This window comes from Diaporthe citri (genome assembly GCF_014595645.1).
Source record: "Diaporthe citri strain NFHF-8-4 chromosome Unknown scaffold_9, whole genome shotgun sequence".
Taxonomy (NCBI): domain Eukaryota; kingdom Fungi; phylum Ascomycota; class Sordariomycetes; order Diaporthales; family Diaporthaceae; genus Diaporthe; species Diaporthe citri.
The window spans coordinates 1,686,398-1,711,953 of record NW_025064854.1 but is presented as its reverse complement, the minus strand read 5'-3'; the positions used below and the strand labels follow the sequence as shown (position 1 = coordinate 1,711,953).

The window sequence follows — 25,556 nt, the reverse complement described above, 5'->3', positions numbered from 1 at the left end:
AAGCCCTTATATTTAATTAATTAAGGGTTTTCTTTTTATAAAATGATAATTATAATACTTATTATAGGGAAGTTAATTAAATAAAGTTTTATCTTAATTTTATAAATAATTAAGGATAAAGAGGTTATAATTTTTAAAATCCTTTATTATTTTTAATAAAGAAAATTAATTGCTTTAAGTTTTAATAAAAAGAAGTAAAAGCTATAAATAATAAAATTATGTTAAAAGCTAAGGTTTTTTAAATCTCTTAAATAATAAGTATTTTTTAAGTATTTGCTATTTTTAGCTTTTAAGATTAAAGCCATTAAGTATAAAACTTAAAGAGTTTATATATATTAATTACCTTATATAATTCCTTTTCTTGCTATAAAGAATACTTATTATATATAAGCAATACTTTTAGGTTAATATATTACTTATTAATGCTTCCTTTAATATTAACTCCTTTTTTTTAAAGGAATTTTTTAAAATTTTAAATAATAATTAATTTTTTAAATATTATTATATTTTAAGAAGTAAAGTTTTTTATAAAGCATTAAAATAAATTATTATTTATATCTTAGCATCTTATTATTTCCTTTATAAACTTAAGAATAACAGCATTTACTTAATTAATTATGCTATTTACCTTTATTATTAATTCATCTTAATAGCTAAAATTAACTTATTAACTTTAAAACCTTTTATTAAGGTTAAAAAGTAATTAAAATTCTTATATAAAAGTATTATTAATATTTAAGGGTATTTCCTTAGCATTATTATTAAATTTAGCTATTTTGCTAAGCCATTAAAATATTTAGGTAATTTATATATAAAGAAAAAAAAAAGAAGGTAATTAAAGGGATATATTAAGGTTATTTTAAAGCATAAAAAAAAAGTATTAATTATATAATAAAAAAGTATTTATTAAAAAATATTTATTAACTTAAGTAAATATAAATTATTATTTATATTAAAGTAAAGTAATTATAAATACTTTTAGTATTAATTATATAATAAAATGCATTATATAATTAATAAATTTAAGGCATTATTAAAAATTTATTAATTAATAAGTTAAATCTTTATAATAAGAAGGTTAAGGCATTATTAATTTCTTCTTATTAATTTTAATTATAATATAATTATTAATACTTAATTAAGTAGGGTTTTATTATTAATAATTGCTTATCTTTATAATATTAATATTAATTATTTAGCATAAATATTGCAACTTAATTATAATAATTCTTATTATTAATAATTACCGCTTAATTAATGGCAATATAAATTTATTACTTGCTTATTTTGCTATTTATAATTACTTATAGGTAATTATTAATTAATGTTAGCTGGGTTAATGTATATTAATTAATAGTAAATTAATTATATTTAAATTAGCTATTTAAAAGGAGAGAGGTTTGCGGCTATAAGCTGCAGAACCTCCCTTTGGCTATAAACTATTTAGGGGTGGTTACGTGCTGCCGCATGTAACCTCTGCCTGCCGGTACTTTAGTGCTAATTGCCCATAGTGCCTGCTGTGCCCAGTGCTGCTGTGCCCCTATAGCATGCCCATAACCACATTTTTTAAGTATTATTAATATTAAATTTAAAAAGTATTTATTATATTTAATTTAAAAATATAAGATTATTTTTAATATTTTAAATTACTTATTAAATAAAAAATTATTTTATATTTATTATTTTAATTAAATATAAGGAGAAAATTAAGTTAAATATCATTTTTTATATTTATTTTTAAATTTTTTATCTTTTATTAAATTTAATTGCCTTATTAAAAATTAAAGCAATTTATTATTAAAGATATTAATTATATTTCTTTTTTAATTTATTAAAAAATAAAAGAAAAAATAAAATAAATATTATTTTATTTTTTAAAAGCTTATTATTATTTAAATGCTTTTAATATTTATTATATAAAACTTTTTAAATATTTCTTTTTTTCTTTTTATATTATATAAATTAAGAATTTAATTTTAAAATTATATTTAATTATTTAATAAAGGTTATATTTAATATATTAAAGTTTATAAATTTTTAATACCTTTTAATTTAATAATAAAATTATAATATAATAAATTAAGTAAAAAAAAAATTAAATATTTAAATAAATTACTTAATTAATAAGGTTTAAAAAAGTATTTATAATTATTATATAAATATATATTTAAAAATAAAAAGAAATAAATAATATAAAATAAATATAATTAAAATATATTTTATATAATTTATTTATAACTTATAAAAAGGAAAGATTATTTTATATAAATTAAGCTTATAATTATGGAAGGTTATAAGTATTATAAGGGGTTTAAAAGCATAATTATAAAAGCATTTATCTCTTAAGAGTAGTTTAAAAGGAAGAAATAAAAGAAATTTAACTATTTAAGCATTTTAGAAAGTGGTCGCAAACCAGGGTTAGGGATGTGCGTGCAACAGTTGTGACGACCCTTCTACTCTCCAGTCCCTCTTGGCGGAATCCGTTTCATCGATTTTCTTCTTCTTGTCGTTTTCTTTGTTTTTGTTGGGGGTGGTGTTGACATCTAAGCACCTGCTAACCCTCATCTTCGGTACAGCACATAAACTTTTCTTCATTCATCCCGCTCTCGACAATGTGGAGAGACTCGTCGTCTTCGAGAACTTCGACCAGCGGTACCCTCCCAACCTCCCGTACTGCGAGCCCCTCCGGACTGCGCCTCCCATCGTCAGCCGGTCAGTCGGCCGCGCCAGCCTCAGGCTCAAGCACCTGTCGGGGGCGTTCATCGTCGACGCCAGCGACGTGTTCCTCGGCGCCTCCCGCGAGCCCTCGTGGGCGTGGCCGAACCTTACCACGCTCGCGCTTACCTCGAGGCTGCTCGCGCCCGACGCGGATTCAGGGGCTGTCGACGGCATGCTCGTGGCGGCCGCGACCGCGGCCCGCCGGATGCCGAAGCTCGAGACGATGGAGATCTGGAACGGGCGGGAGGGCCTCGCGGGCTTGTTCAGGTACCGGTCCGCACGGCGCGGGCGGACGGCTGGGATCAGCTGGAGGGGAACGTGGGACCTCGCCTTGGGGGAAGATGTCATCCAGGCCTGGGAGACTGTTGCGAATATGTATCGCCGCGGCGGGCTCGTGGTTGTGAAGGAGAAGGTGATGGATGCTAAGATCAGGTTCCACGGTGACGCGATTCATCACCTGGGGCTCGAGGCGCAGGTGGTCCGGCCTGTTTCGTTGTATCAGATGCGGATGGAGCGTGATATTCGAGAGGGCAATGCATGAAGGAAATTGTGTTTTTGGATGTGATGATGAATTTTTTTTTATATTTTATTTTATTTCGGTTTCCAGTCAAAGAGGCGGAGATGAGCATCACGCGTTCACACGTCAGAAGTCGGCCATGTTTCCAACGCGAAGAGTCGGTATTTCTATATCAAATAGTTATGTAAGCATCAACTTGTTTCTTGATCATGCTCAATTATAAATTGCTGGACGAGTAAAGGTTTTGCACGGTACACGTATGTCTGCAGGTGAGAAGGAGAGTTCAAGAGCAGCATAAGTAGTACGTCTATCAACGAACTCTCAACCCACATATTCTCTCTCCATCTGCGTCATCGCCCATGTACGGCATGCTGGCACTGTCCAGTCTATATTTCATCGGCACGTGGGATGCGGTACATGTCTTGGGAGATGTATGACCAGTGTCCTCGCATGCCCTCCTGGTCTCAAGAGAAGTCGAGAGGCACTTGAGTGTCTGCTTTCAGTGCCTCTGCTTCCACGTCGATGCTATAGGTACCCAGCAATTTTGGAATTCCAGTGTTTGGGTGCACTCCATGAGAGCAGGAACCAGTGGGGGCCTGTTGCTCAGGTCCTCTGGGCCAGTGACTCAGAGCTAACTAGGAATAATTATCACCAGTTGATTGCAAACCTGTCGGCCAGGCTCAGCAATCGCTGTTACGACCACGTGAATCTGGAGAGAAAGTGTGACTCGCAAACTCTCTCGATCACCGTTTCGACTTTGTCATCGAATCCGATCTCTGTGCACTAATCTGCTATAAAAGCTTCCCATGTCCGCGCCGTCGCTTGTTCTGTTGCTTACCTCCAAAAACGTGTCAATCGCAAGTGTCTCAGCATCTAATTACGCTTTGCACTTCCCGTTCATTGGACGCCAAATTCCATCTCCAATCACCTTCTACATACAATATTCTTCCAGTTGACGAACTGAACAATGTCCAACATCGTGCACCACTTCAGGCCCAACCTCGGAGAGTTTGAGGCCATATACCAGTCGATACACAAGAATGCCGAGCTGTCAAAGATGGAGACACAAACCGCACGAAAGATGGCGGATTATCTCTCCAGTTTGGGATTTGATGTCACCGAGGGCGTGGGTGGAAACGGCGTGGTCGGCGTGCTTCGCAACGGCGAAGGCCGGTGCGTCATGCTGAGGGCTGAACTCGACGCCCTCCCAATCAAGGAAGCTACAGGCCTGCCGTATGCCTGCAACAAGATGATGAAGGATATCTGGGGCCAGGAGCAGCCTGTGATGCATGCCGCCGGCCACGATCTGCACATGGCAAGCTTGCTGGCGGCTGCGACCCTCATGAGAGACGCTTCGGAGCATTGGCAGGGGACTCTGGTGGTGGTCTTTCAGCCCGACACGGTACACACCGGGGGGCGCACAGGCTATGGTGGAAAATGGCTTGTACAACATCGCCCCGGTGCCCGATGCGATATTTGGCCAGCACAGCGGCCCTTTTCCCGCCGGACACGTCAACGTTCTACAAGGTCCCGCTCTCATGTCTGCGGATACCGTCAGGATCAAGCTGTACTGCTCGCTTGGATGTCAGGCCAACCCTCAACACAATGCCAAATTAGTTGCCCTGGCCTCGGATCTGGTTGGCGAATTGGAACAACTGGCTCACAGTAATGATCGTTACGCCCACATTACCGTCGACGAGATTCACGCGGGACGTCCGGGTCAGAACTCGGTGAGCCATGTGGACCTGGTGCTGGACGTCAAGACAGACAATGAGAACATCCGCCAGTACATCCTCAGAGCGATCGGCCCCAAGGCGAAAGAAGTGTGCCGCGGTGCCGGGGTCAAACACCCGCCCGAGGTCGAGATCTTTTCCCGCGCGCCCCTCACCCTGAACAACGCCAGCCTCGCCGAGGACCTCCAGCAAGCATTCGGCAAACACTTCGGGGAAGACAAGACCCGCCCCAGGGCTCCGCTTTCTCTGGCCTGCGATGACTTCTCCAGGCTCGCAGCACCGCATGGCATTCCTTACGTGATGTGGCACCTTGGGCGACGAGCGCCGTCGGCACGCGAACCCTCTCAATTTGCTGAGCTTATTCGCCATGTTCCTTTCAACGACTCACCCTACAATGCCCCTGTGCTCCGGCCGACTTTGCTCACGGGCACGGATGCACTGGCTCTTGCAGCACTTACCCTTCTCGGAGATGATGATACTTCTTAGTCGGACGAAACTTCCGAGTCTGAAACGATACCTTCACCGCGGAGTTCGACTCCAATTCTCGGCACGTTTGCGTAGCCAATCTTTTGGTGGATCATTTTTGTTCTTTTGGTTCGATTTTTGGTTGCTATTGCAGTTTTCGATCACTTGCAAAGGCGTTTGGGGCTTTCGGGGAGACAGACCTAAGAGAGTGATGGTGGAGATGGAATCATGTGGATTCTTTTGAGCCGGGCTTCTCGCCAGAACACAGCCAGTATTGAAGGACATATGAGGGAGCGCATAAGAAGAATAGATGCGGCAGAATGGCATACCATACCAGGTACGCAGGTAGACAATTTGATAGTCACACGTCTTCAAGACCGATGTGATATTAGTCAAAGAACGCGACATGATTGAACACTCGAAAGCAAAATCAGAGAGATATTTGCTAGGTAACCCGCCAAGCTATTGGTCCATACCCACAAGCCATACATACAGGGTTCCCATTCATGCCCGAAGATTAGACAACCGAAGAGATGCTGCAACGTTGAACCAAAATTGTGTACATGAGACGGTCCGACATAAATGGGCACCGAGAGGATTCTTCATGAATATTTGAGCTTTGATAATCTCATTGTTGAGGAACAGGGATTTTCAGAGTAGTGATTGATCGACACGACCAAGCAAATCTGGGCCGCCCTGCTCGTGATCTTGTCCAGCAGCGCGAGGCGAATATGAAGTGTGCGTCACTGGGGCGAAAACAGCCTCGGGAAGGAGCAGAAAATTCGTTCATTACCTCAAAACTGCCTTCTTTTCCTCCATCCTCGGTCCGTCAAAACCACGTGAATCCCTCTCAGCAGGCAACATTTGAAGTATCAAGACGAACGAACTCGCCTTCCACCACGTCACCGCACAGCCCAGGAAAGCAGGGGCTTCGCAGGTGAAAATGTTACACTGGGACTACCCTGTTCTCGAAGTGCCTCGACATCTGCACTTTGATGGCCGTTGCTCATGTCATCATTTTGGCCTGGCTGCTGTTGCTGCTGCTGCTGCTCTGAGGGATTGCTGTTAGCCCCGGGTCTAGAACGGAGACATCTGTACATCCAATCCTTGTAGAAACCACGATAGAGGATCATGGATACCGCTAGGGTGATGAGAAGGCAAGGGACAAGCACTGCAACGAGCATGACTGTTGCGTCGCCCATGTGGGCTGTATGCTCTGACTCAGAAGCGTAGGGGCGTGGTAGTCCTTTAAAGATTCATGATAAGAGAGTATATTCTCTGACATTACTGCGTAGAGGTATATCCTTTTGAAAGTAGGTATTTGGGACGTCCTGGTCGTATTGAATACGATAGCCGACTGGAGTGCAAGTCGAATTTGAATCCATTGCAGAGGGATAAGTCCATAATATGTCTTTCATGATGACTGAGTTCCACAAGAGTGTTTGGGTGTAGGAGCGACATGATGTCAAACAAGACACGATGCCGTGTGCTTGTGACGGTCAGTCATTGCAAACACGTTAGACTGTGCATCATCAGGGGAGCTCCACACGTAATTGAAGGCATCTTTGCTCGCGTTCGTGAAAGGAAAGGATGTCAGGGCTCCTAAAATCTTGCTCACTGGTGATGTAGACGAAGCACACATATACAGTGAGTTTCCTGGGAGATCGGTGTTCAGGATTTCCCATGGGATCTAATCCCCAAGCGCTTATCCTAAGGGATCAACCAAGTTTGCCTCAGGAACCCACTTACAATTTCCAAAAGGGCAAACCTACAAACCAAGCAAGCCAACACTTTCCAAGCCAACTCATTCAAACACCATATCATTTTCAAGACACCGCTACACAATGATACGCTGGGGGAAACGAAGATGCTGAATTTCTAGCCTATCCTGCCCATCGCTATGAGACGTGACCACTACTCCACCTCCGTCTTTTTCACAGCAGGGACCGGAAAACGATCCAGCCGCCACAACACCGGAACCTGGCCGACCAACAACACCAACACCGAGACAATGCTTCGCCATGCTCTGAAACATGGGCGGGGGTGCGCGCGAGCGAGTGGGCGCCGCACACCAAGTTCTGTTCATCTAGGAATCAAGCAATGCAGGGCAAGATAAATAACAGGAAAGCGAGGGTATTTTCAAGATGACAGCTCCATGGCTTGTCGTTCTATGAACAGATAAAACAAAAAAGGATAAAATTTGGATGGGGAGGAGTGGCAGAGAATTCTTCGAGTGTTCTTCCCCTATATGAACCGCACCTCGTCGTCAAAGATACCAGCCCTCACCTGCACCAGAGCGGCCAGCTCGAACAGGAACGACTGCAGGACGATAATGTTGGTGAGTACGTGCGAGACGGATACCTTCTTCTCCTCAGGCGGCGTGGGCGCGTCGGCATTCGCGACGCTGCTCTGCGTGTCATCTTTGTCGCCGTCTGCAGCTGGTGCGCTCTCGTTCTGTGCGTCTGCGCCGGGTGCGTCGTCCTTGGCCGGTGGCGTCGGGGGTGTCTCGTCCTCGATCTTCCCTCCCAGCTTGAGCGGTGCGGTGGTGACCTTTGTCTTATCAGGGAGGCCGACCTTCCTCGCCAGTATCTGCTGGTCCACTGCTTGGAAAGCAGCGGCCTGGCTCGCCTTGACCGGGTCCTGATCAGAATGTTGGCCCGCGGGGGAGAACGGCCGGTGGAGTCCACCTCCGCCTTTGGTCGGCGTTTCGAACTTGTAGGTGTCTTTGGGCGGAACAGGTGGGCCCTTGTTGACGGATGAGGGGGTTCCTATCCCAAAGCCTCCTGCCAGGGGTGGTCCGCCTGGGACGGCCAGGTGCGGGCCGCGTGGGCTGTTGGAACGACTGGGTGTCCCAAGGTCGTTGAGGTCCTTTAGTATACGCTGCGCGAAACCCTCTAGCCCGCCTGCCCGTTGAGGAGAGCCGCTCCTAGAGGTGTTCATACTCGACGGAGCCCAGGCGGGTGTGGCTGAACCGGGTGTGCTAGAGGGTGGCTGAATGCGTCTGGGCATGGGGGTAGACGCAGAGTCGGCAATCTGGAAGGATTCTCGTCGTTGCTGAAGAAGATCATGGAACCGGGGGATCGTCTCGCGGTATGTGGCAACCTCGTCGGAGAGCAGCTGCAGTATCTTCAATAGTCGTGGTAAATTGGACGAAGACCACGTTGGCCTGCGGCGGCATTTGTTGATTTTATCGAGTGCTTCAGGATCCTCAGCAAGCATCTTTTCAAGGTCTCGATCCAGAGGATCGTCACCCTGTTCTCTCGGAGATAGAGGCTGATATGCATCGTCTGCGTCGTAGATGTAGGTCTCGGGATGTCGTAGAAGCCAGCCCTCGAGACTCATGAAGCCACAGATTGCAAGATCAAACAGTGTCTCCGTGATACCAAGATTTGTCTCGACCGGGTTGAGGAAGAATAGCTCCAAATGATCAAGTAGAGTGGTTAACAACGGATCGTCGGATCGTATAGTATGCGCCCGAACATCCCGGGGAGCACCTGGCAGGGAGTCCGGCGCGGAGGGCAACTTGTGGTTGTTGACGTTTATCTTGGGCACCGTGAGCTTCAGAGAACATGGATGGCTCTCTAGTCGTGATGTGGTGTCCTTCAGGATGTTTTCGTAAACCTCGTCAAAGTTATCTTGACCTCCAATCGTCCCAGCAAGGGACATCAGGAATTCCAGTTCCTGCTGCTGGGCCCCGACGGTGCGGTGTGGTATATCCCCATAGAGATTCTCAGTTCGTATCAGCGTTACTACAGCGTATCGATGGTGCCTCTTAAGGATCGCTGACACGAGTTGAAGTGTGACATGTATGGTCTGGTGACTGGGAGATCGTAGACAGGCGAGGATTAGATCGACGAGGGTGTACAAAAGAGGGTCGAGAGTGTCATCGGCTTTGGCGGCCATCATTGTCGCTAGATCCATCGATTTCCTTTTCCTAGCCTTACTGACGGAATTCGAAGTGGCTTCTGGTGATGACGTCTCAATATCCGGCAAACCAAGCAGGTAGTGGAGAATGAGGTTAATCATGTCAGGATGATCCAGGGCCTCGAGTATCTGGCGCAGATATGTCAAAACTGCCACTGACGAGCCTCCATCGAGGTCGGAAGATTCTAGAAGAGACGGGTATCTGTAGGGCATCAGCATGGCGTCGTGTATCTCCAGTTAGGGTGCGACATACAGTAACTGTTGTAGGAAGATGATCTGGAAGTGCTCCAACAGTGTCGACTTGACTTCGATAGACTTGCAATGATTAAGCACGTCCTGCCAGAACACCAGATGTGATAAAAATGTCTCCAGATTTGCTTGAAATCCCGGGTCTGTCGACGGCATGACCTCTTGGGTCGCGACGGGGGGCTGATAATCCGACAGGGCGAGAATAGGGGGAAGATCGTGGGACGGATAGTCTATGACCAGCTTCCCACTCAGCTGACTGTAAAGCGCTCCGAGACCCGTGGCCATGAGCGTTGATAGATCGCTCTCTACAATCCACTGCTCGAGCTCGACCGAATTGGAGGCAGCCTCGATGATGTAGAGCAGGCCGGTCCTCGCAAAGTCACCGACCTTGCCCTCATGATGGATGTAATCAACCAGCAGGTAGAACAGGGGGAAGTCCTGTTTTTGTGTCCTCCCCTCAAATTTGTCCCGGGTGTCCTGGCTTCTCTCGCCCTGCTGCCTGTCGCGGTGAAGTTTGAACCACGAGGACAAAATGTTTGGTTCCAGCCGGATCTTGGTGGTGATATTGAAGGCCAGTTCGACGACCCTTGACTCGGTGTCCGAGCCGAAGGGGACGCTGTTGGCACCTGTGATCTTAACAAGCAGGTTCGTCAGACTGGAAGCAAATGCTTCAGTCTCAACAAACGCCTCCTCCTCGCTCTCGACGAGGGTCGCGAAGAACAGCACAGCCTCCTTGATGATCCATTCATTGTACGAGGTGGTGGCTATTTTTGCGATGGGTATGTACAACTGCTTGTTGGCCGAGAAGGCGATGCAGGGGTGGGGGAGGGGCCGCCGGGTCTCGTCGCTGAGGATATCGGTGAGGTCTTGCAGGCGGATCTCGACCTCCTCGGCGGCCTCATAATCGTTGGCGAGGTTGGAGGAGTGGCGCCATGCTTGCTGTTTTGGAGAGGGCAGGTCAGAGGAGAGGGTTGCTGTGGGAGACGACGATGTGCAGCTGCACGCACCAGAAGACGGCTGTATTCCTTCTCGAAACGCCGCAGGCGTCTGACGGGGTCCTTCGCGGATTCTCGTCGCGAGCTCTCGGCTAAGGGGGTGTTCGCAATCAGGCGCGACCACTGGCGAACGGTGTCAGCGGAAGCACAGTCCACGCGCGAGGGCGGGCCGGAAACCGTAACCTACGAAGTCCATGTCGTCTCTAGAGGCATGCCGATGCTTCGACGTGCTCGAAATCTGTGGTATTTGGTCTGTCAGCGGCGAGGGTCGTCGTCGAACGTTGTCTCCAGATGCATGAATCTGTTTGAGAAGGCCAGGGAAGCTTAGACCCTGGGTCATATGCAAGCCAGCGCTCGGGATGAGCCTGCGGGTCGCAACGGCCCCACTACCGACAGGGGTCCCTTGACCGTCCCTCGACCACTAGCTGCTGCCGTCATGCTGTCTGCACGGCAGTCTACGACCACTTGCAGCTAAGAATGGATTGTGCCTGGAGCTCAATATCGCGACCTCAGACGGCAGATCATCTCCACCTGAACACCCAACATACATCTTCAACCAATTTGCCCCTTCTTTCTCAGCCTTGCCCATAGCGACACTCATTGCCAGCCCTGTGCGGCATTATCAAGTCTGGCTACAGCCGTAATGCGCAAGAGCTCAGTGCATACGGCGCGCCGTGCTGTAGGGTCGACACTCCACTTCCACTCCTCGACAATTTGGGCCCGGTGACGAGGACGTGCCAGAGGTCAGAGACCACCATTGCGAAAAGCACGGTACAGTGGGCCTCACTCAAGCGCCACGATGTTCTTATTGGGTCAACGTATGAGGACAATCTCCCCCCCCCCCCCCCCTCAATCTGGACGACCTGTGCGTCCACCTAGCGTCTGTGCCTAAATGTCTCCCCCGTGAGGTTCATCTACAGCGGGAGATAGCGACCATGGTATCGACAGGAGTTGCCCAATCGTGCCACTCTGTTCCTTTGTCTCTCGCAACTTGCCAAGGAAACCACCACCATGGCGTCCGTCAAATCACCCGAAAGGGCCAGCCTGGGCGATTCATACTTACTTCACGCCAAGACGGTCCTCAGAGGTCACAGAAACGTCCAAGCCATCAACTTTGTGCATCACATCACACCTCTGTCCACAGGGCGTCCACGTTGGACTCTGTCTGGCTCATCATGTGGCCGTTTCCTGGGCTCGAGCTTGGTGTTTCCCAAGTACGATGGACAGCAATGCACCGTCTAGCCTGCCGGTCAGCCGAAGACTTGGTTCGCAGAGCTACATGGCATCCGCTCGTTTGAACCTGGATGGATCTGTTCACGCCCCCAGGGGTCAGCGTACTGCCATCGGCTGTACAACAGAACCACATTGTGGTCTGTCCCTGGGTAGGAGTGTCTGTCGATAAGCTCGTCGCTTCTGTTCGTGATAGCCCATCAAGCTGGACCATCGGATTCGTGCGCGGCTTTCTGACAGTGATGGTATGGTATTCGTGCACGCGGCGTCTCGCGTGATGTATTTCTCTACGTTTCTCGATGATTGACGCCAGAGAACATCAGGCTGGTGTGCCCAGCTTACGCCTGCGATGGGCTCTACTGGCCGGTTCTTGGCCTTCATACGCGATGATGCGCATGCGTTGACTATGCACTTTAGTCGAGAGGCCAGGGAAGGCTGGGATCTTGTTGCCCATGCGCCTCAAACGGCTGAAAGTCTGAGTCGCGCTGACTTGGGCAAAGTGCCGAGTATGGCATGGCTGACGTCCTTCCTCATCTACAGTTTCTTACTTACTGTGAGGCTCTTATAGACCGTGTTCAAACCTCTGAGCGGAGTTGACAGTATCTCGACAGGGATGCAGAGTGGTTGAAGATCGGCCATGTTCTGTCGGCTGTATCTCATGTCTGCCAACTGTCAAAGGCTCGAGCGAGTGAGGTATCGAATGAGCAAGAAGCCTTGCAACTTTGTCCACAAAGCTTTGTTCTTAAAGCTTTGTTCTTGCATAACGACGACCACATTCAGCTAGACTCGAGCAGTATGGGCAAGCCCCAGCCTACTACGAGGGCTTAGCCTTTAGCCATTATGCAGCCAGCGTAGTGCAGTCTACGGAAAGCTCCCCGCGTGCAACAAGGTTGACTTTGGTCCCCCACTACCCAACACACTCGGGCGGCTACGTGCAGAGTAAGCGCGGCAACGGGTGGTCGCCCGACCTGCATATCATGTAGGATTGTTGCTTTGAGTTGGAACACAAAGGCAACTTGACTCAACCCCGTCAAAGCGTGAATGCCTCACCAGCCACTCGCATTCTCATCATCAAATAGCCTTCGACCGGCCTGAATACCATTCGATCAGCCAGCAGATAACATCCTGCAGGCAGTCTGGCCCACATTGGCCTGGGTGAAACCCCTCCAGGCATCGCAGCCCCAGTGGGACAAGTCCCGGGTCACACTCCTGCAAGAACATCGCGTTCAATCTATCTCAAGCTCCCGTCGTGGTTCGCCAGGCCGTCCTACCTCGGCGAGAGTGGAGAGAGTGTTCGTGCGCAGGACGCCCATTGGGGCGGCGCCAGAGGCCTTCCAGCGAATCATGGCCTGTAGGTGCTTCACTACAGGGGCTTGCAGTGCCTGCCAAGCCTCTTTTGGCTTGAAAGCGGCTAGTTGCACGAGCCCAGCATTAGGGTTACTCACTGTTGGACGACGCCGCTCGCTGCCTTTTTCTGAAGGACCAGCCCCTGGTTCTCCTCCCTTCCTGGCATGTTTCTTAATAAAGGTTTCCACGAGGACGTTTCCATGTCCAAACACCTTGGGCTGTGTCATGCCCTCTTCTAGTGTTTCCTCTTCAGCTGGGTCGAGTTAAGAGTCGTCGTCATACCCGACGACAGAGGACCGAGAGACCCGTGAACACGCGTGTACGCCTCGGTGCCACACCCTATGTCCTTATCTTGTGACAGTTTGCCCCCGGTGATACATGATAGAGATGTTCGGAGCTTTTTTCCTTCAAGCCAGCCTCATGCTAAGACACTGAAAACTCAATATTGACGATCATCAATATGGGTTGGTTCTCTCGCAATAAGACCAAGAAGTTGCCGCCACGGCCTGGAGGGCCGTTCCCTGTACCGGTCGATGCGCCGCGGAGCCAAGGCCAACTACCTCCAGCACAGGTTCATGCCCCGCAGACATCGGGCATCACGGACTCAGACTCGTCATGTCCCGGCTTCCAGCCTGCTGGCTACCCGCCTGCTCCCCCTGGGTGGAATGGAGGGTCTGCACCACCTCCACCGTACCCATATCAGCAACAATCACAGCAAGCACCAGTGGTGGTAAACCAGCACTATTATATGCTGGCACCACCGCCATCGAATGGAGATTTCCAAGCACACCAAGGAAATACTGTGCCTCTGTCCAAGATGATCATCGGATCCGCGGTTAATCTCGCCGACCAACTCATGCCTGGTGTGGTTCCCGCTTTCCTCAACGACGGCCTGAACCTCCGTGGTGGAGAATGCAATCAGTTTACCGGCCCGGGAGCCGCAGCATTGAACCAGCTTGGCGATCGATTCAACGATGTGATGACCCAGATCGACCGGGACCGATATGCCGGAAATGAAAGAGAATTGTTTGCCTGCCGTCCGGACTCGGCCTCAGACTCGTCGTCTACGGAAATCACCACAAGAGGCCAGCTGGGCAAACCAAGGAAAACCCAGCACAAAGGGCACGATGCCCCGAAAGGCCAGACTACAGCCGTGGCTGCGAGTGTCCTGTCCGGGAACTACTTCGCAAAGGTGGAGCTATACGCCAACTCCCGGCTGCCTATGGATCTGCCGCCACTCAAGCTGTACATTCCTACCTGGCCGCTGCTATGTCTAGCCGCGCAGTACTCTGACCGAGTCTACGAGAAGGCTCGAGGTGCGGAGAAGGACGTTCAGGTGGGCGCAAACTACCACAGTGGTACCCGGGCCATGGTGATCAAGTCAGTTCCTATGGACCATATGAACACCATCGTCTTCGCGATCAGAGGAACAGCGACTTTCATGGACTGGGCTGTGAACTTGAACACGGCACCGTCTTCTCCAGCCGGGTTCTTGGTAAGTAGACACCCCCCCTTCAGCCTTGACAAACAGGCCACGCAATACTAACACACATCTTGAAAGGATGACGCCGGCAACTACTGCCACACAGGGTTCCTCACTGCCGCCCGCAAGATGGTCCAACCCGTCGCCGCGCGCCTCCGGCAGCTCCTCCAGGAGGACCCCAGGCGCACATCGTACAGCCTCCTCATCACGGGCCACTCGGCCGGCGGCGCCGTCGCGGCCCTCCTCTACGCGCACATGCTGTCGGCGTCCCGGGAGGCCCAGTCCGAGCTCAGCTCGCTGACGGGCTGCTTCAGGCGCGTGCACTGCGTGACCTTTGGCGCGCCGCCCGTCTCCCTCCTGCCGCTGCAGAAGCCCGAGGGCCGGCAGGACCTGCGCAAGAGCATCTTCCTCAGCTTCGTCAGCGAGGGCGACCCCGTCGCGAGGGCGGACAAGGCGTACGTGCGGAGCCTGCTGGAGCTGTTCGCGACGCCCGCGCCCGCGCCGGCCGCCGCAGCCGCGGTGCTCGCGAAGCCGCCCTCCAAGATGGCGCTGCTGGAGTGCCCGAAGCAGAAGGCTTCCAAGAGCTCGCTGGCTTCGGCCAAGTCCGGCAGGTCCGCCAAGTCGTCCAGGGCTCGGGCCGCGGGCTCGCCACCGCCCGCCAGCAACAGGCCGGTCTGGAAGGTCCCGCCGAGTCCGCTCAGCAACGCGGGCAGGATCGTGGTGCTGAGGTCTGGGGACCAGAAGGCGCGGCTCAAGGGGAAGAAGACGGTGGAGGAGCGGCTGAACGAGGGGGTCGTGGCGCAGATGGCGACGGATGAGCAGCTGCGTGGTGTCATCTGGGGCGATCCTGTGTGCCATATGATGAAACTGTATGCTGGGCGGCTGGAGATATTGGCAGTCGGGGCCGTCACGGCGAAGGGGTACTGAGGGAGAGGCTGGTGCCACTTCACGGTCTGAGAACAACACCTGGCGGTGGGAGGTGTCCACGACGGGATGATGCTTACGAAGTCATGACCACTTATTTTATGATACCTACCAGCCACGGTGTTCGGGTGTCGGTTTCACAATCATTCATCATATCATATTACGGAGTCGCACTGCAAGATGCGAGCACTAGGAGGCGTCGTCTTTGTTGGGCGGGCAGGTACTCCGTCTTGAAATACAAGCATATTTCTATCTATCGCCATGTGCGGACATCTTTGTTCAGCGTACCAAATGCCACAATGGCCTGTTCAATGGACCAGCGCATGTTTTCATGGGAAACAGCCGTAGGATTGCCTTGCTACTTACAGGCGATGTATGCATTTGCCACAATGCGGCGGTGGCAAATGGACAGCCACAAAATCACCGGTGATTCAAATAAGTCTCCCTCAAAATACCACAAAGATTTCCAGAGGACACTTCCTGAACTGAGAACCAGCCATCAAGTATATCAAGTTCCGTCAACCAGCATGGACTTTTGGTTGGCAAGAGTGTGCCTCTGGCCTAGACAAGCAAAGGGAGCGGCGGCTGGGACACGGCACAGAAGCTTCATCGCAGGAGATTCAGGGAAAGAGATAATTTATAGAGCCGAATAGTTGCAAATCTGTCGAAACTGGGGAATTTTCCAGTCAATCAAAGGCCCCTTATCTTCATGATATTCATGTTCTCTGGCCACACTTTCACCTAGCTATCAAAGTCCGCAAGTGACAAATGAAAGAGATTAGTGCAATTCCTATCCTCCGAAAACCCATGCATATGTCACAAGCCCGACAGCAGCTGTTGCAAAGAACGAGACAACTTCCGAACTGTAATGGCAGACATAACCCCAGCCCTTAGCCAAAAGTCCCGCACCTCCCACCAATACTTCAGCCACTGCCGACGTGACGGTCTCGACAGCATCTTTCGCTTCGGGTTCGACCTCCACCGTGACCACCGTCACTGCCGGCCCCGCCTGGGTGCCCGGACTCGTCGGCCGCTTATCCTCGCTTCTCGGTCGAGACGCCTTGTGAGAGTCAGACCTCCGGCCGGATGGCTTTCCGGCCTTGGGCTTCAGCGGCTTGGCCTTGAGTGGCGGCGACGTCGGCTCGCCTTCCGGATCCGACGATTCTTGTTTATCACCTTGTTCTTTTGCCGAGGCCCGCTTCGATCTCTCCTCCAGGATCTGTTTCCACAACTTGCTCCTGTACTCCTCGCGGAATGCGTCGTGGCAGGTCTGCACGGACCACTTCCCCTTGATGCGGTGCACTTCGTCGTACTCGCAGCGCCGCACTCCGTCTGTGAGCGTCTCGAAGACCTCTCGCAAGATGAGGAAGGTGTTCAAGGCCCTCGAGTCGTCACCTACTTTGTCCTACAATTTGGATCGTGTCAGCGATGAGGCAGACTGGGAAAAGGGAGGACGCAATGTTATTCCACCACGGAAAGGAATGGGAGGCAGATAAAACCAGACCGTTCACTTACCGGGTGCAATTCCAAAAGATGTTTCCTCCGCAATTGCCTCAGAGTCTCGTCGTCTACCAGGGGACTAACATTCAGTATCTCATAGTAATTTGGTTCCTTCGCAACCTCCTCTCTTGGCCCAGTCCGTACGAAAAATTCCGGGAGCCCGAGGACTCGGCCAACTTGAATGTTAGAGCCAACCATAAGCACCGCCCAGGCGAGGACCAAGATCCAGAAGAAAGAGGGGCACGAGCTCCTCTGGCGCCGGGACCGAGAAAAAGTTTGGGGTGTCATTTTTCTTCGCTCGTGTTCTTGTTGTAGCTTTCCCCTCTATTATATGGCTCCCGACTTGTACCGCAGGGGAGGGTTGCCTCAATTGAGAAGAGGAGACCAGGGGAGCCACTCTATTTTCAAAAAGAAGGAAAATAGTCACCGACATCAAGGTTGGTTGGCGATTTCCTAAATGTGCCACTGTGCTGTTACTTTCTTTAAAAGAGCTTATCTAAAGAATAGAGAAAGCTAGGAGAAAATGATTAGCCCTGGCTGCAACTGTACGAACATGACCGCAAGTGGAGGCGCTGCTTTGTCTTAGCTTGTAGCAGCTGGCAACAATCGGAGCGCCGACAAAGCAATGAATCTCCATGACAAAGCCCTGTGTATTCGGAGAAGTGAAAACGGCAAAGCCGCACACCGCATTGGAAGAGTTTTGCGCCTTTTGTCTCATGTCTCATATTTCGACTCCTCTACACTTGTTTCACTCACATACACCCCAAGATGCTATAGCAGAGCCTATTCGGGAAATCAGTAGAAGCAATAAGAACTGCGGGAAGACTCAAGTTACTAAGATAGTAATTTGAATTTACGTGTGGCAAGACAAACTTCTTAACTAAAATGTACATGGGGGTCAAGAAATTATCCCTGCTAATTCAATATCCCAGCTTCACAGCCAGATGTTCATCCTGCAAGCTAGAATGTCTGCTTATTTGAGAAGCGTTTGCATGTGGGATCTATAGATTCTAACAGATTTACTGTATTCCTACTGAAAAAAAAAAAGGCCAGCCTTTCTGGCAAAGCTGCTGCAAAAACCTATTGATATTTAAAATGCAACACAACTCTCCATGACCGCAGTGAGGGAACAGCCACGATGGGTCCGCCAAGGGTTTAATACTACACGAGAGACAAGATTATATATAATACAAGAAATGCTCAACATGCCAGGCGAGACGGCCCAAAGCCATGCACATAGCCAATCACACCACACATCACCATTTACTGCCTTGTACCGTGCAGTCGGCAGGGCCACCACGAGCACGGATACTACCGCAACGATTACCTGCAACCTGCCACGGGATGCCAACCTGTGGTGAATTGACTTCCGCCTTTGGCATAGCCTATCATGGGATAACCTACCATGGGATAACTTACCCTGGGATAATCTGCCATGGGATAACCTTCCACAGGACAACTTCCTATGGAATAACCACGAGCAGGACTCCAACCTGCTATAGGATCTGAGTCGGGGTCGGCCAAGGTCTCCTGTAGCTAGCCGGGCAAGAAAGCTGCCGGACGCAAGGCAGATAACCAGCCCATCACCTTGATAGTAGCAGACGAGGCAGAGGACATCACACATCGGGCACATAGTCACTACACGTAAAGAAGATGGCAAGTGGTTTATAACAAGGAGAACAAGAAAACTTTTCCGATTGCATTCGACATAACCTACTTTGCACAACCACATCCACATGCTAAGCTGACGGGATCCAGAAACTACCTATGAACAGATACATTTCGCCCACTGAGGCCCTGAAGATCCAATGAGGAGACAAGACTCGGCACTAGCCCCTTCGGACGAGACACAGATAGACCAAGACGCAGCAGTAACAGGCAGGCAGGAGGGCTTGACGGCGCGATGCTCGACCCACTTCCTCCACGATTCACGGACCCGTTGAACGTTGAGAATGATTTGTCCAAGCGTGAACAGATCGGCCGAGTCAACGGGTAAGTGAGAGACGATGGCTTTTGGCGGGCCGGAGACCGCGCTAGACAGTCGCAGCCGAACGCAAGACCCAACGAAAAACAAAGACAGCAATGAACACAAGGACAGCAGCCTAGACGCTCAACGGAAGCCTTTTTGGATACGGGCTAGTCGGGTCCTTGTTGCTTCCCTCGCTGCTCGCATCACCACTCCGCACGGACCCAGACCCTGAGCCGGAGCCGGAGCCAGACACCTTGCGGGCAGCATCGCCCGGCGGGATTGGCGGGAACCCCGGAGGACTCCGCATGTCACCAGCCGGGTACGCGTATTGGCCGAAGGGGCTCTGGCTCGCAGAGTGGCTGTGGGCAGGCGGGAGGAAGGGCGCGGCGGTGGCGTTGATGGTGCTGCTGCCTCGCGTCATTGTGGCCGCGTTGATGTAAGCGCTGCTGTTGTTGTTTGAGCCGTTGCTGCCGTCGTTCTCGTCGTCCGTGGACTGCGTGAAGCCAGAGACGTCGCTCAACATGGACGAGGAGCGGCCCCTAGACTTGCGAGGCAGTGGCACATGCGACGGGTGCTGGTACTGTGGGAAGGTGCCGTGGGAGAACAGCGCGGTCGGGGCCGGGGCCGTGGCGAGCGTGGAGTTGGGAAGTGCTGCAGACGTTGCCGGGGACCACGTGTGATTTTGCGCGTACTGCGGCCACTGGGAGGCTGCATTGTGGTAGGCGGCGGCCTCTTGGCGCTCGTAGAAGGCAGCATATTCGGCCTGGTTGAAGCTGTTGAGTATGCCCTCCAGTATGGTGGCCATGTTGGCTGCGTTTTGCGTCTTGTCCTCATTGTGGGCGCGCGCGATTGACAGACGATCAGCGTATTCCTTCTCTCTGCGGGCAGCTTCACTCTCAAAAGCGGCAGTCTCTTGTCGACGACGGTCGGCCTCGTCGAGCCCACGAGCATTGGCATCCGTTATGCGCGCGTGCTCTCCGTCAACCTTGTTGAGCCGAGCGGCGATCTTGGTCCGCTTGGCCTGGAGGCTCGTCTGCTCGTCGTCCAGGGCCTTGGCGTCCTGATCGACGGAGTGCTTGAAGCTCTTGAACGCGCCCTTGGCCTGGTCGAACTGCCCTTTCTCCGAGTTGTACTGGCCCTGCTTCTTCCGATAGTCTGCCAGAACCTCCTCCGGGATAGACTGCAATTCCTTGACTTGCTCCTGAAGTTCTGCAATTGCCTGCTCTGCCTGCTTCTGCTGTGTCATGTTCTGCGCGATCTTCTGCCTCAACTTCTCGTCATTGCCACCAGCCGATTGCACTGCTGAAGTCAGCCTGTCAATGTCTTTCTTGAGCGCGTTCGTCTTCCGGTTATTATCCCTCCTCAAAGACTTGAGCCTGGCCTTTTCGTCGTTCAACTTCTGTTCCAGGCCGGCGATCGAAGTTCTCAGAGTTGTCGCAGGAGACTGGTGACGATACTGAGACCGAGGGGCCGGGGCTTTCAATGCATCATTGTCCTTGATCTTGGCTGGAATCGTCCTTAGGCTGGTCGAGAAGATGGCCTTGCCGGTTCGAGTGCTCACGAACTCGCACTCATAGTTAGACATGGGTGTCAGCCCGAAAATGTCGCCTGTCCATCTCGTTCCTTGGACGCCTTCCTCCTCCCCGTCGTCTATCGGCATGATGCGCGTCGGCTGCCAGATAGCATTGTTCACCTTGACGTAGAAAGGCTTGGAGGTATCAACATATGAAGGCCCCTTCCCATCGCTGTCTTGGTCAGTGCTCTCGGTTGGAGGTTGGTCTGGGAAAGGACTTGTGTTGAAGCAGACAGTATCGCAACCAACATAGCAAATCCAAACCTGTTCCGGCTGCGTATTGAAGGGCGCGTTCCCTAGGTTGTGAATGTCTGTCGCATTGGAGCCTGCAGACTCCGTTGCTGCATGTGAGAGCTCATACTCCTTCACCATAACAATCTTTGTGCTCGCTAAGGCTGCCCAAAGCGGCTGTCGAATGCGCACTTGATGGCTCTGTTTCCTTCTTTTTTTATTCGAAATAGTCGTACTTGTCAGTTGTCTGTTCGCCTCAGACACATCCGGAGGGGGTAATCCCCCTCCGTCAGCGGCTGTGTCCCCCGCAAAAGTGGGCGTTTTCCCAACTTCTGGATCAGACTGAGTCTGGGATAGCAAATCGCGTTTCTCGCGCCGCAGATACCATTCCCTGACATATCGAACAAGCCCTTGTACCAGAATATGTATGGCCAACGTGCTCCGGAAGAGTCCCTTCGGCCCTTTCCTCTCATAGCTAATCGAAACGGGCTTGAGGGAGTCGTCGGCGTCCAAGGTGCCCCAGTGGCCTCCGAAAAAGGTTTTGAAATTAGAGTACCTGTTTATTGCTTGGTGGTGCCCGAAATGGTTGAACAGAACGATCCCCGCACAAAGAAAGATGTTGTGTGTGGTGCCTGCTCTTGAGCTTGCGCCACCGCCCAATGTCATGGCAATCACCACCTGTGCAAAATCCAGAATCAGATCCTGCAGAGGCATGAAGGCAAAGACGATGAGGAAGAACAGGTCCAACCCGACGAGAGTCCATAAGTTAGGGGCGCCAGGGCCGTCGAAGATCTCGGTGAGGCTGAGGCCGGAGCTGGTGGTGACGGGCGGGACAAAGGTCAGCAGGGTGAAGAGCATGTAGATGCTCGACAGGGCGACGGGGGACAGCTGCATGAGAATGATGAGGATGGCGATGGTGTCATGCAGGGGGCACGATCGGAGGACAGTGAAGGCGAGGTCGACGAAGCCGGTGTCGCGGTGGACATTGTTGTTCTTGGCAGCGTTGACGTCGATGCGGCGGTGGGCATCCTCTGCGGCAGCCTGGGAGGTCGACAGAGACACGGACTCGGAGGATGAGGTCTCGGAGTAGGCGGCTACCGAGGGCCGGCGTGCAGTGTCGAGGGACATGTCGTCGGTGCCGTGGAGGTAGCCGTTCCCATTTCCGTTCCCGTTTGCACACGGGGTCGAGGTCGAAGGCAGAGGCGAGGGGAGCGGCAGGGGAGCGGCGTGTTCGGAGGACGAGGACTGGGGGTGAGGCCGGGGGCTGCCATCGGATCTGATCTCATTCCTGCTCTTTTCCTTGACGATGCGCTTTCCTGGACCTACAAGCCCGTTCTCGTGTCGAGTGTCGCGATTGTTCGCCGCTCCCTGCTGTCGCTTAGCCGAGGAGGCGCGAGGCATACGATGTTTCCCTCTCTTCCACTGGACCCAGAACAAGTTCCGAGGCCAGCAAAAGGCAATGCAGTAACCCAACCAACAACAGCAGAAGTTCACCAGCAACAAGAGGCTCGACACCAGGCCTCCGCCACTCGTGCCTCTGTTATTCCCTTCCAGCGTTCCTTGTCGCCGCGCCTGCCCAGAGCCCAGCAGCGTCGGTCGGAATGGGCGGTCGTTATTGGGCGCTAGACCTCAGCTCGAAGGCCCGGACTAGCATAAAGGAGGGTGGTGGTGGTGCTGGGCGTTGTGCGAGCCAGACATGCGGTGTTTGGGCTGTGAGGTCGGTCCCGTCGCCAGCCGGTCCACAAGTTTGGTGAATGCGAGGGGGGTGTTTTGAAGAAGAAAACGAGGAGGCAAAACGAGGGAACAAGGCCAAGGAGCGGCAAGCGACAGTGTCGAATGGTGGTAAGCAAGGGTGGGTTGGTAATAATGGGGAGGTCCGTATGCTGTTGGTGGGTGAAGCGACGATGCAGCTGCGCAGGCTTGCTTCCTCCTCTCGCGGCTAAGATTTTGGAGGATTGGGTGCCTCTCAGGTGCAGTGCAGCTGGGTTTGGGATAGGAGAGGAACCACAGGCTCGGTGCGTGCAGGGCAGAAAAACCAAGAAGGCGAGGTTGTCGCCTGTGACAGAGAGAACGGGGTTGAGGGGGGCCGGGGGGGTACACGGGTACACCTGGCCCGTACAGTGCGGGCCGAGGGCTCGAGCAGACGCAGTGTGCAGCACCATGTGTGCGATGCCATTGGGGCCCGGGGCCCAAGAGCGGGGGCCAACAGCAACAAGCACGCCCCATTAATTTCCGCCTGGTCGGCCATCGTCCATTCAGATATTGGCCATGGATTGGGGTCTGTCTGTTCCTCTGCCGATCGCCTCCCATCTTGGTCCATTCCTCTCCGCATTTCGGGCTTTCTACATGTGCTGTAGAATGTGTAGACTACTGTTTACTTGCATGCACCATGCAGAGGTGGTATTGTAGGTGATCTGTATGAGGACGCACTTGCTTTGTTCGTGGGCGGGCACATGTGGTTTTGCAGTTGGCGGACAGGATGCTGATGAAGACGGTGATCATGCCCGCCATGTGGTGCACGCTGACTGGCAACATGTGGGCGACAGACGGTGCCTCTTTCCCCCCTCGGCCGCATCCGACACTGTGAGCGCACAGGTAGACGGCTAACAAGCGCCCGCGACCTCCTGCCGCATGCAGTCAGCGCGAGGCGGTCATAGCTGAGGCCAGGTCCTCTGCACGAACAATACCGTTGCTTTGAAAGGCCATGGGCCCATGACTCGAATCGCCATGCTGCCATGCTGCAACTGCTGCTTGGTCGCCCGTGCAGAGAGCTTTTCCACGCGATACGGGGAGTGCCTGGGTAGTCTAAATACTAACTGATGTCTATTTTTCAATTTGCTGCAGATTTCAGAAGCCTATAGCGGCTCGCTCATTAGGACCGTTTCGACGGCAAGGGTTCTTAGGGCAGAAAAAAAAAGCTTTTTTGGCACTTCACCATGACCTGCCACCGTTGCCTAGGACTGACATCAGGCTTGACGAAGTCTATGCACCAGAAGCCTTGGAACTGGAACAGTCGGTCCAGGCCCCTGCAACTGGTTGATCTGGGGGCTTCTCGCCCGTAGACGGCGTGGAGCCTAACCTCCAAGGGCACGAGCTAGAGGAAAGCAACGGTTTGTCCAGTGGCTGGCGTGGTGCGAGAGGGTGTCATGTCATCGAGGTCGAGGACGAGATTCTTGACAGGTCTACCCTTGGAGCGGAGCATCACCCCTCCCGCCTGTCGCTGTTCACGCCCCTCATCACACTCGTACGCAGTAGCGTGAGTAGCAGACTAGGACATTGCAATTTGTACTGTAGTCCTGGCCCAGGAACACTGGCGTTGTCGGTCCTGCGTAGGGCTCAGCTAGTGCCGCTAGTTTCGGGGGAACAAGCAAAAAGCATAAATGCCGGCTAATGAGGCCAAGCCAGCAGGGCCAACTGCCTGGGGCTCCGGCGATTCGTGGACAAGGGAGGCTCAGCATGTTTCGTTTCCCGCCGAGGCCTCATTCCTCATCCCTCATGTATTGTAATAGAGCACGTACTATGCAGCACTGCAGGTTAGAGGACTGCAAATTCTGTGGCAAGATCGAAAGCTGGCGCAGATGAAAGAGAAGCACATATTCTAGCCTGGACTACAATGTACTGTGCACGCATTTTGTGTGTCCGGCGGCCAGGATCTGGGGAAAGACGTCGTCGGCAGCAGACCCGATGACTGAGCGGTCAACGGGACTCGCTCGGGGCCCCAACCATGTCTGCCATGCAGCACGCAGCATGCATGCAGGCATGCCTGTCTTGTCTCGTCCTGCTACCATGGTTGGACCTTACAGGTGGCGGGCCACGAGACCAGAAAAAGTCGACACTCTCTCTGGGTGATGGTGCTGGTGCTGCTGCTGGTGCTACCCAGTGCTACCGTTACTTCAATCGCCCTGCTTCAGCGCAGATACAGTAGTAGATCAGCGATAAGGTCATGTCACCTCGCCCCCAACAGGGCAGCGGGGTTGGTTGTCCACGATTTGATTGTTGCAGGTCGGGGGCTGGGAGCGCAAGCATCGACATGTCGGGACTATCGGGTGGTATCATGCGATTGTGCTGCGAAGCGTTGCGTTGCCTCGGCGTTGCAGACAAGGTGTCGAGCTAACCTTCACAGATATTATTCTCTTCCGCGACTGGCCAAACAAATCTTCCACGGCGTTTGCACCACCCTTGATTACACACTAGCGGCGGCCAGTGCATCGGATTGTCTGATTGTGTGGGGGTGTGTGTGTGTGCTGACTGTCTATCATGTCGTGTTGTGCTACCTACAGTGTCGTCGCATCTCGAGCAGCCCTGCCTGGCCGCCTGCGTGTGCGCATGAGTCTTGACAACAGGACGGCAGTAGGCTGTTTGGGTATGCAGGTATGCGGGGACCCTGGAATCTGGAGAAGTGGACGACAGATCGCGATCCTGCCTTTCGCACGCCTCACACCGCGCTTCCCGGTTGTTATTGGGCTACCACTTACCGCCTCCCAACTCTGATGTTGCTAGGGAAAGAACGGGCAGAATGAGAAAATGTCAGGCCAGACAGCCATGAGCCATGGTTTCTTCACCCATGCCAAACGTCGCCAAGACATGCAGGGCAGAGGAAATGCAACTCATCACAGTCTGTGCTGGGCTGCATGCATGCTATGACACCTACTTACACAGTAGCTAGCAGACCGGGCGGGCACTTTGGAATAGCATCTT

At 51.5% G+C, this 25,556-nt stretch overlaps 6 protein-coding genes across 6 annotated transcripts; 3 read left to right on the top strand and 3 right to left on the bottom strand.

Moving 5' to 3' along the window:
• Nucleotides 1–2,283: 2,283 nt before the first annotated feature.
• On the top strand, nucleotides 2,284–3,259 carry INS49_015592 (uncharacterized protein; the record flags this gene model as incomplete). The annotated part of the gene is made up of 2 exons (XM_043176271.1): nucleotides 2,284–2,290; nucleotides 2,577–3,259. 2 exons carry the CDS (start codon nucleotides 2,284–2,286, stop codon nucleotides 3,257–3,259), a joined length of 690 nt encoding a protein of 229 aa, XP_043019726.1.
• Nucleotides 3,260–4,202: 943 nt separating this feature from the next.
• INS49_015591 (uncharacterized protein) lies at nucleotides 4,203–5,454 on the top strand (the record flags this gene model as incomplete). The annotated part of the gene is made up of 2 exons (XM_043176270.1): nucleotides 4,203–4,613; nucleotides 4,660–5,454. The coding sequence occupies 2 exons, from the start codon at nucleotides 4,203–4,205 to the stop codon at nucleotides 5,452–5,454; spliced, it is 1,206 nt and encodes a 401-aa protein (XP_043019725.1).
• A 2,223-nt stretch (nucleotides 5,455–7,677) lies between these two features.
• INS49_015590 (uncharacterized protein) lies at nucleotides 7,678–10,797 on the bottom strand (the record flags this gene model as incomplete). Its single annotated transcript, XM_043176269.1, has 4 exons — nucleotides 7,678–9,559; nucleotides 9,611–10,545; nucleotides 10,614–10,724; nucleotides 10,789–10,797. 4 exons carry the CDS (start codon nucleotides 10,795–10,797, stop codon nucleotides 7,678–7,680), a joined length of 2,937 nt encoding a protein of 978 aa, XP_043019724.1.
• Nucleotides 10,798–13,638: 2,841 nt separating this feature from the next.
• INS49_015589 (uncharacterized protein) lies at nucleotides 13,639–15,588 on the top strand (the record flags this gene model as incomplete). Its single annotated transcript, XM_043176268.1, has 2 exons — nucleotides 13,639–14,673; nucleotides 14,740–15,588. 2 exons carry the CDS (start codon nucleotides 13,639–13,641, stop codon nucleotides 15,586–15,588), a joined length of 1,884 nt encoding a protein of 627 aa, XP_043019723.1.
• Nucleotides 15,589–16,401: 813 nt separating this feature from the next.
• INS49_015588 (uncharacterized protein) lies at nucleotides 16,402–17,283 on the bottom strand (the record flags this gene model as incomplete). Its single annotated transcript, XM_043176267.1, has 3 exons — nucleotides 16,402–16,419; nucleotides 16,502–16,990; nucleotides 17,101–17,283. The coding sequence occupies 3 exons, from the start codon at nucleotides 17,281–17,283 to the stop codon at nucleotides 16,402–16,404; spliced, it is 690 nt and encodes a 229-aa protein (XP_043019722.1).
• A 1,904-nt stretch (nucleotides 17,284–19,187) lies between these two features.
• On the bottom strand, nucleotides 19,188–22,259 carry INS49_015587 (uncharacterized protein; the record flags this gene model as incomplete). The annotated part of the gene is made up of 2 exons (XM_043176266.1): nucleotides 19,188–20,799; nucleotides 21,415–22,259. The coding sequence occupies 2 exons, from the start codon at nucleotides 22,257–22,259 to the stop codon at nucleotides 19,188–19,190; spliced, it is 2,457 nt and encodes an 818-aa protein (XP_043019721.1).
• Between the last annotated feature and the right edge of the window lie 3,297 nt (nucleotides 22,260–25,556).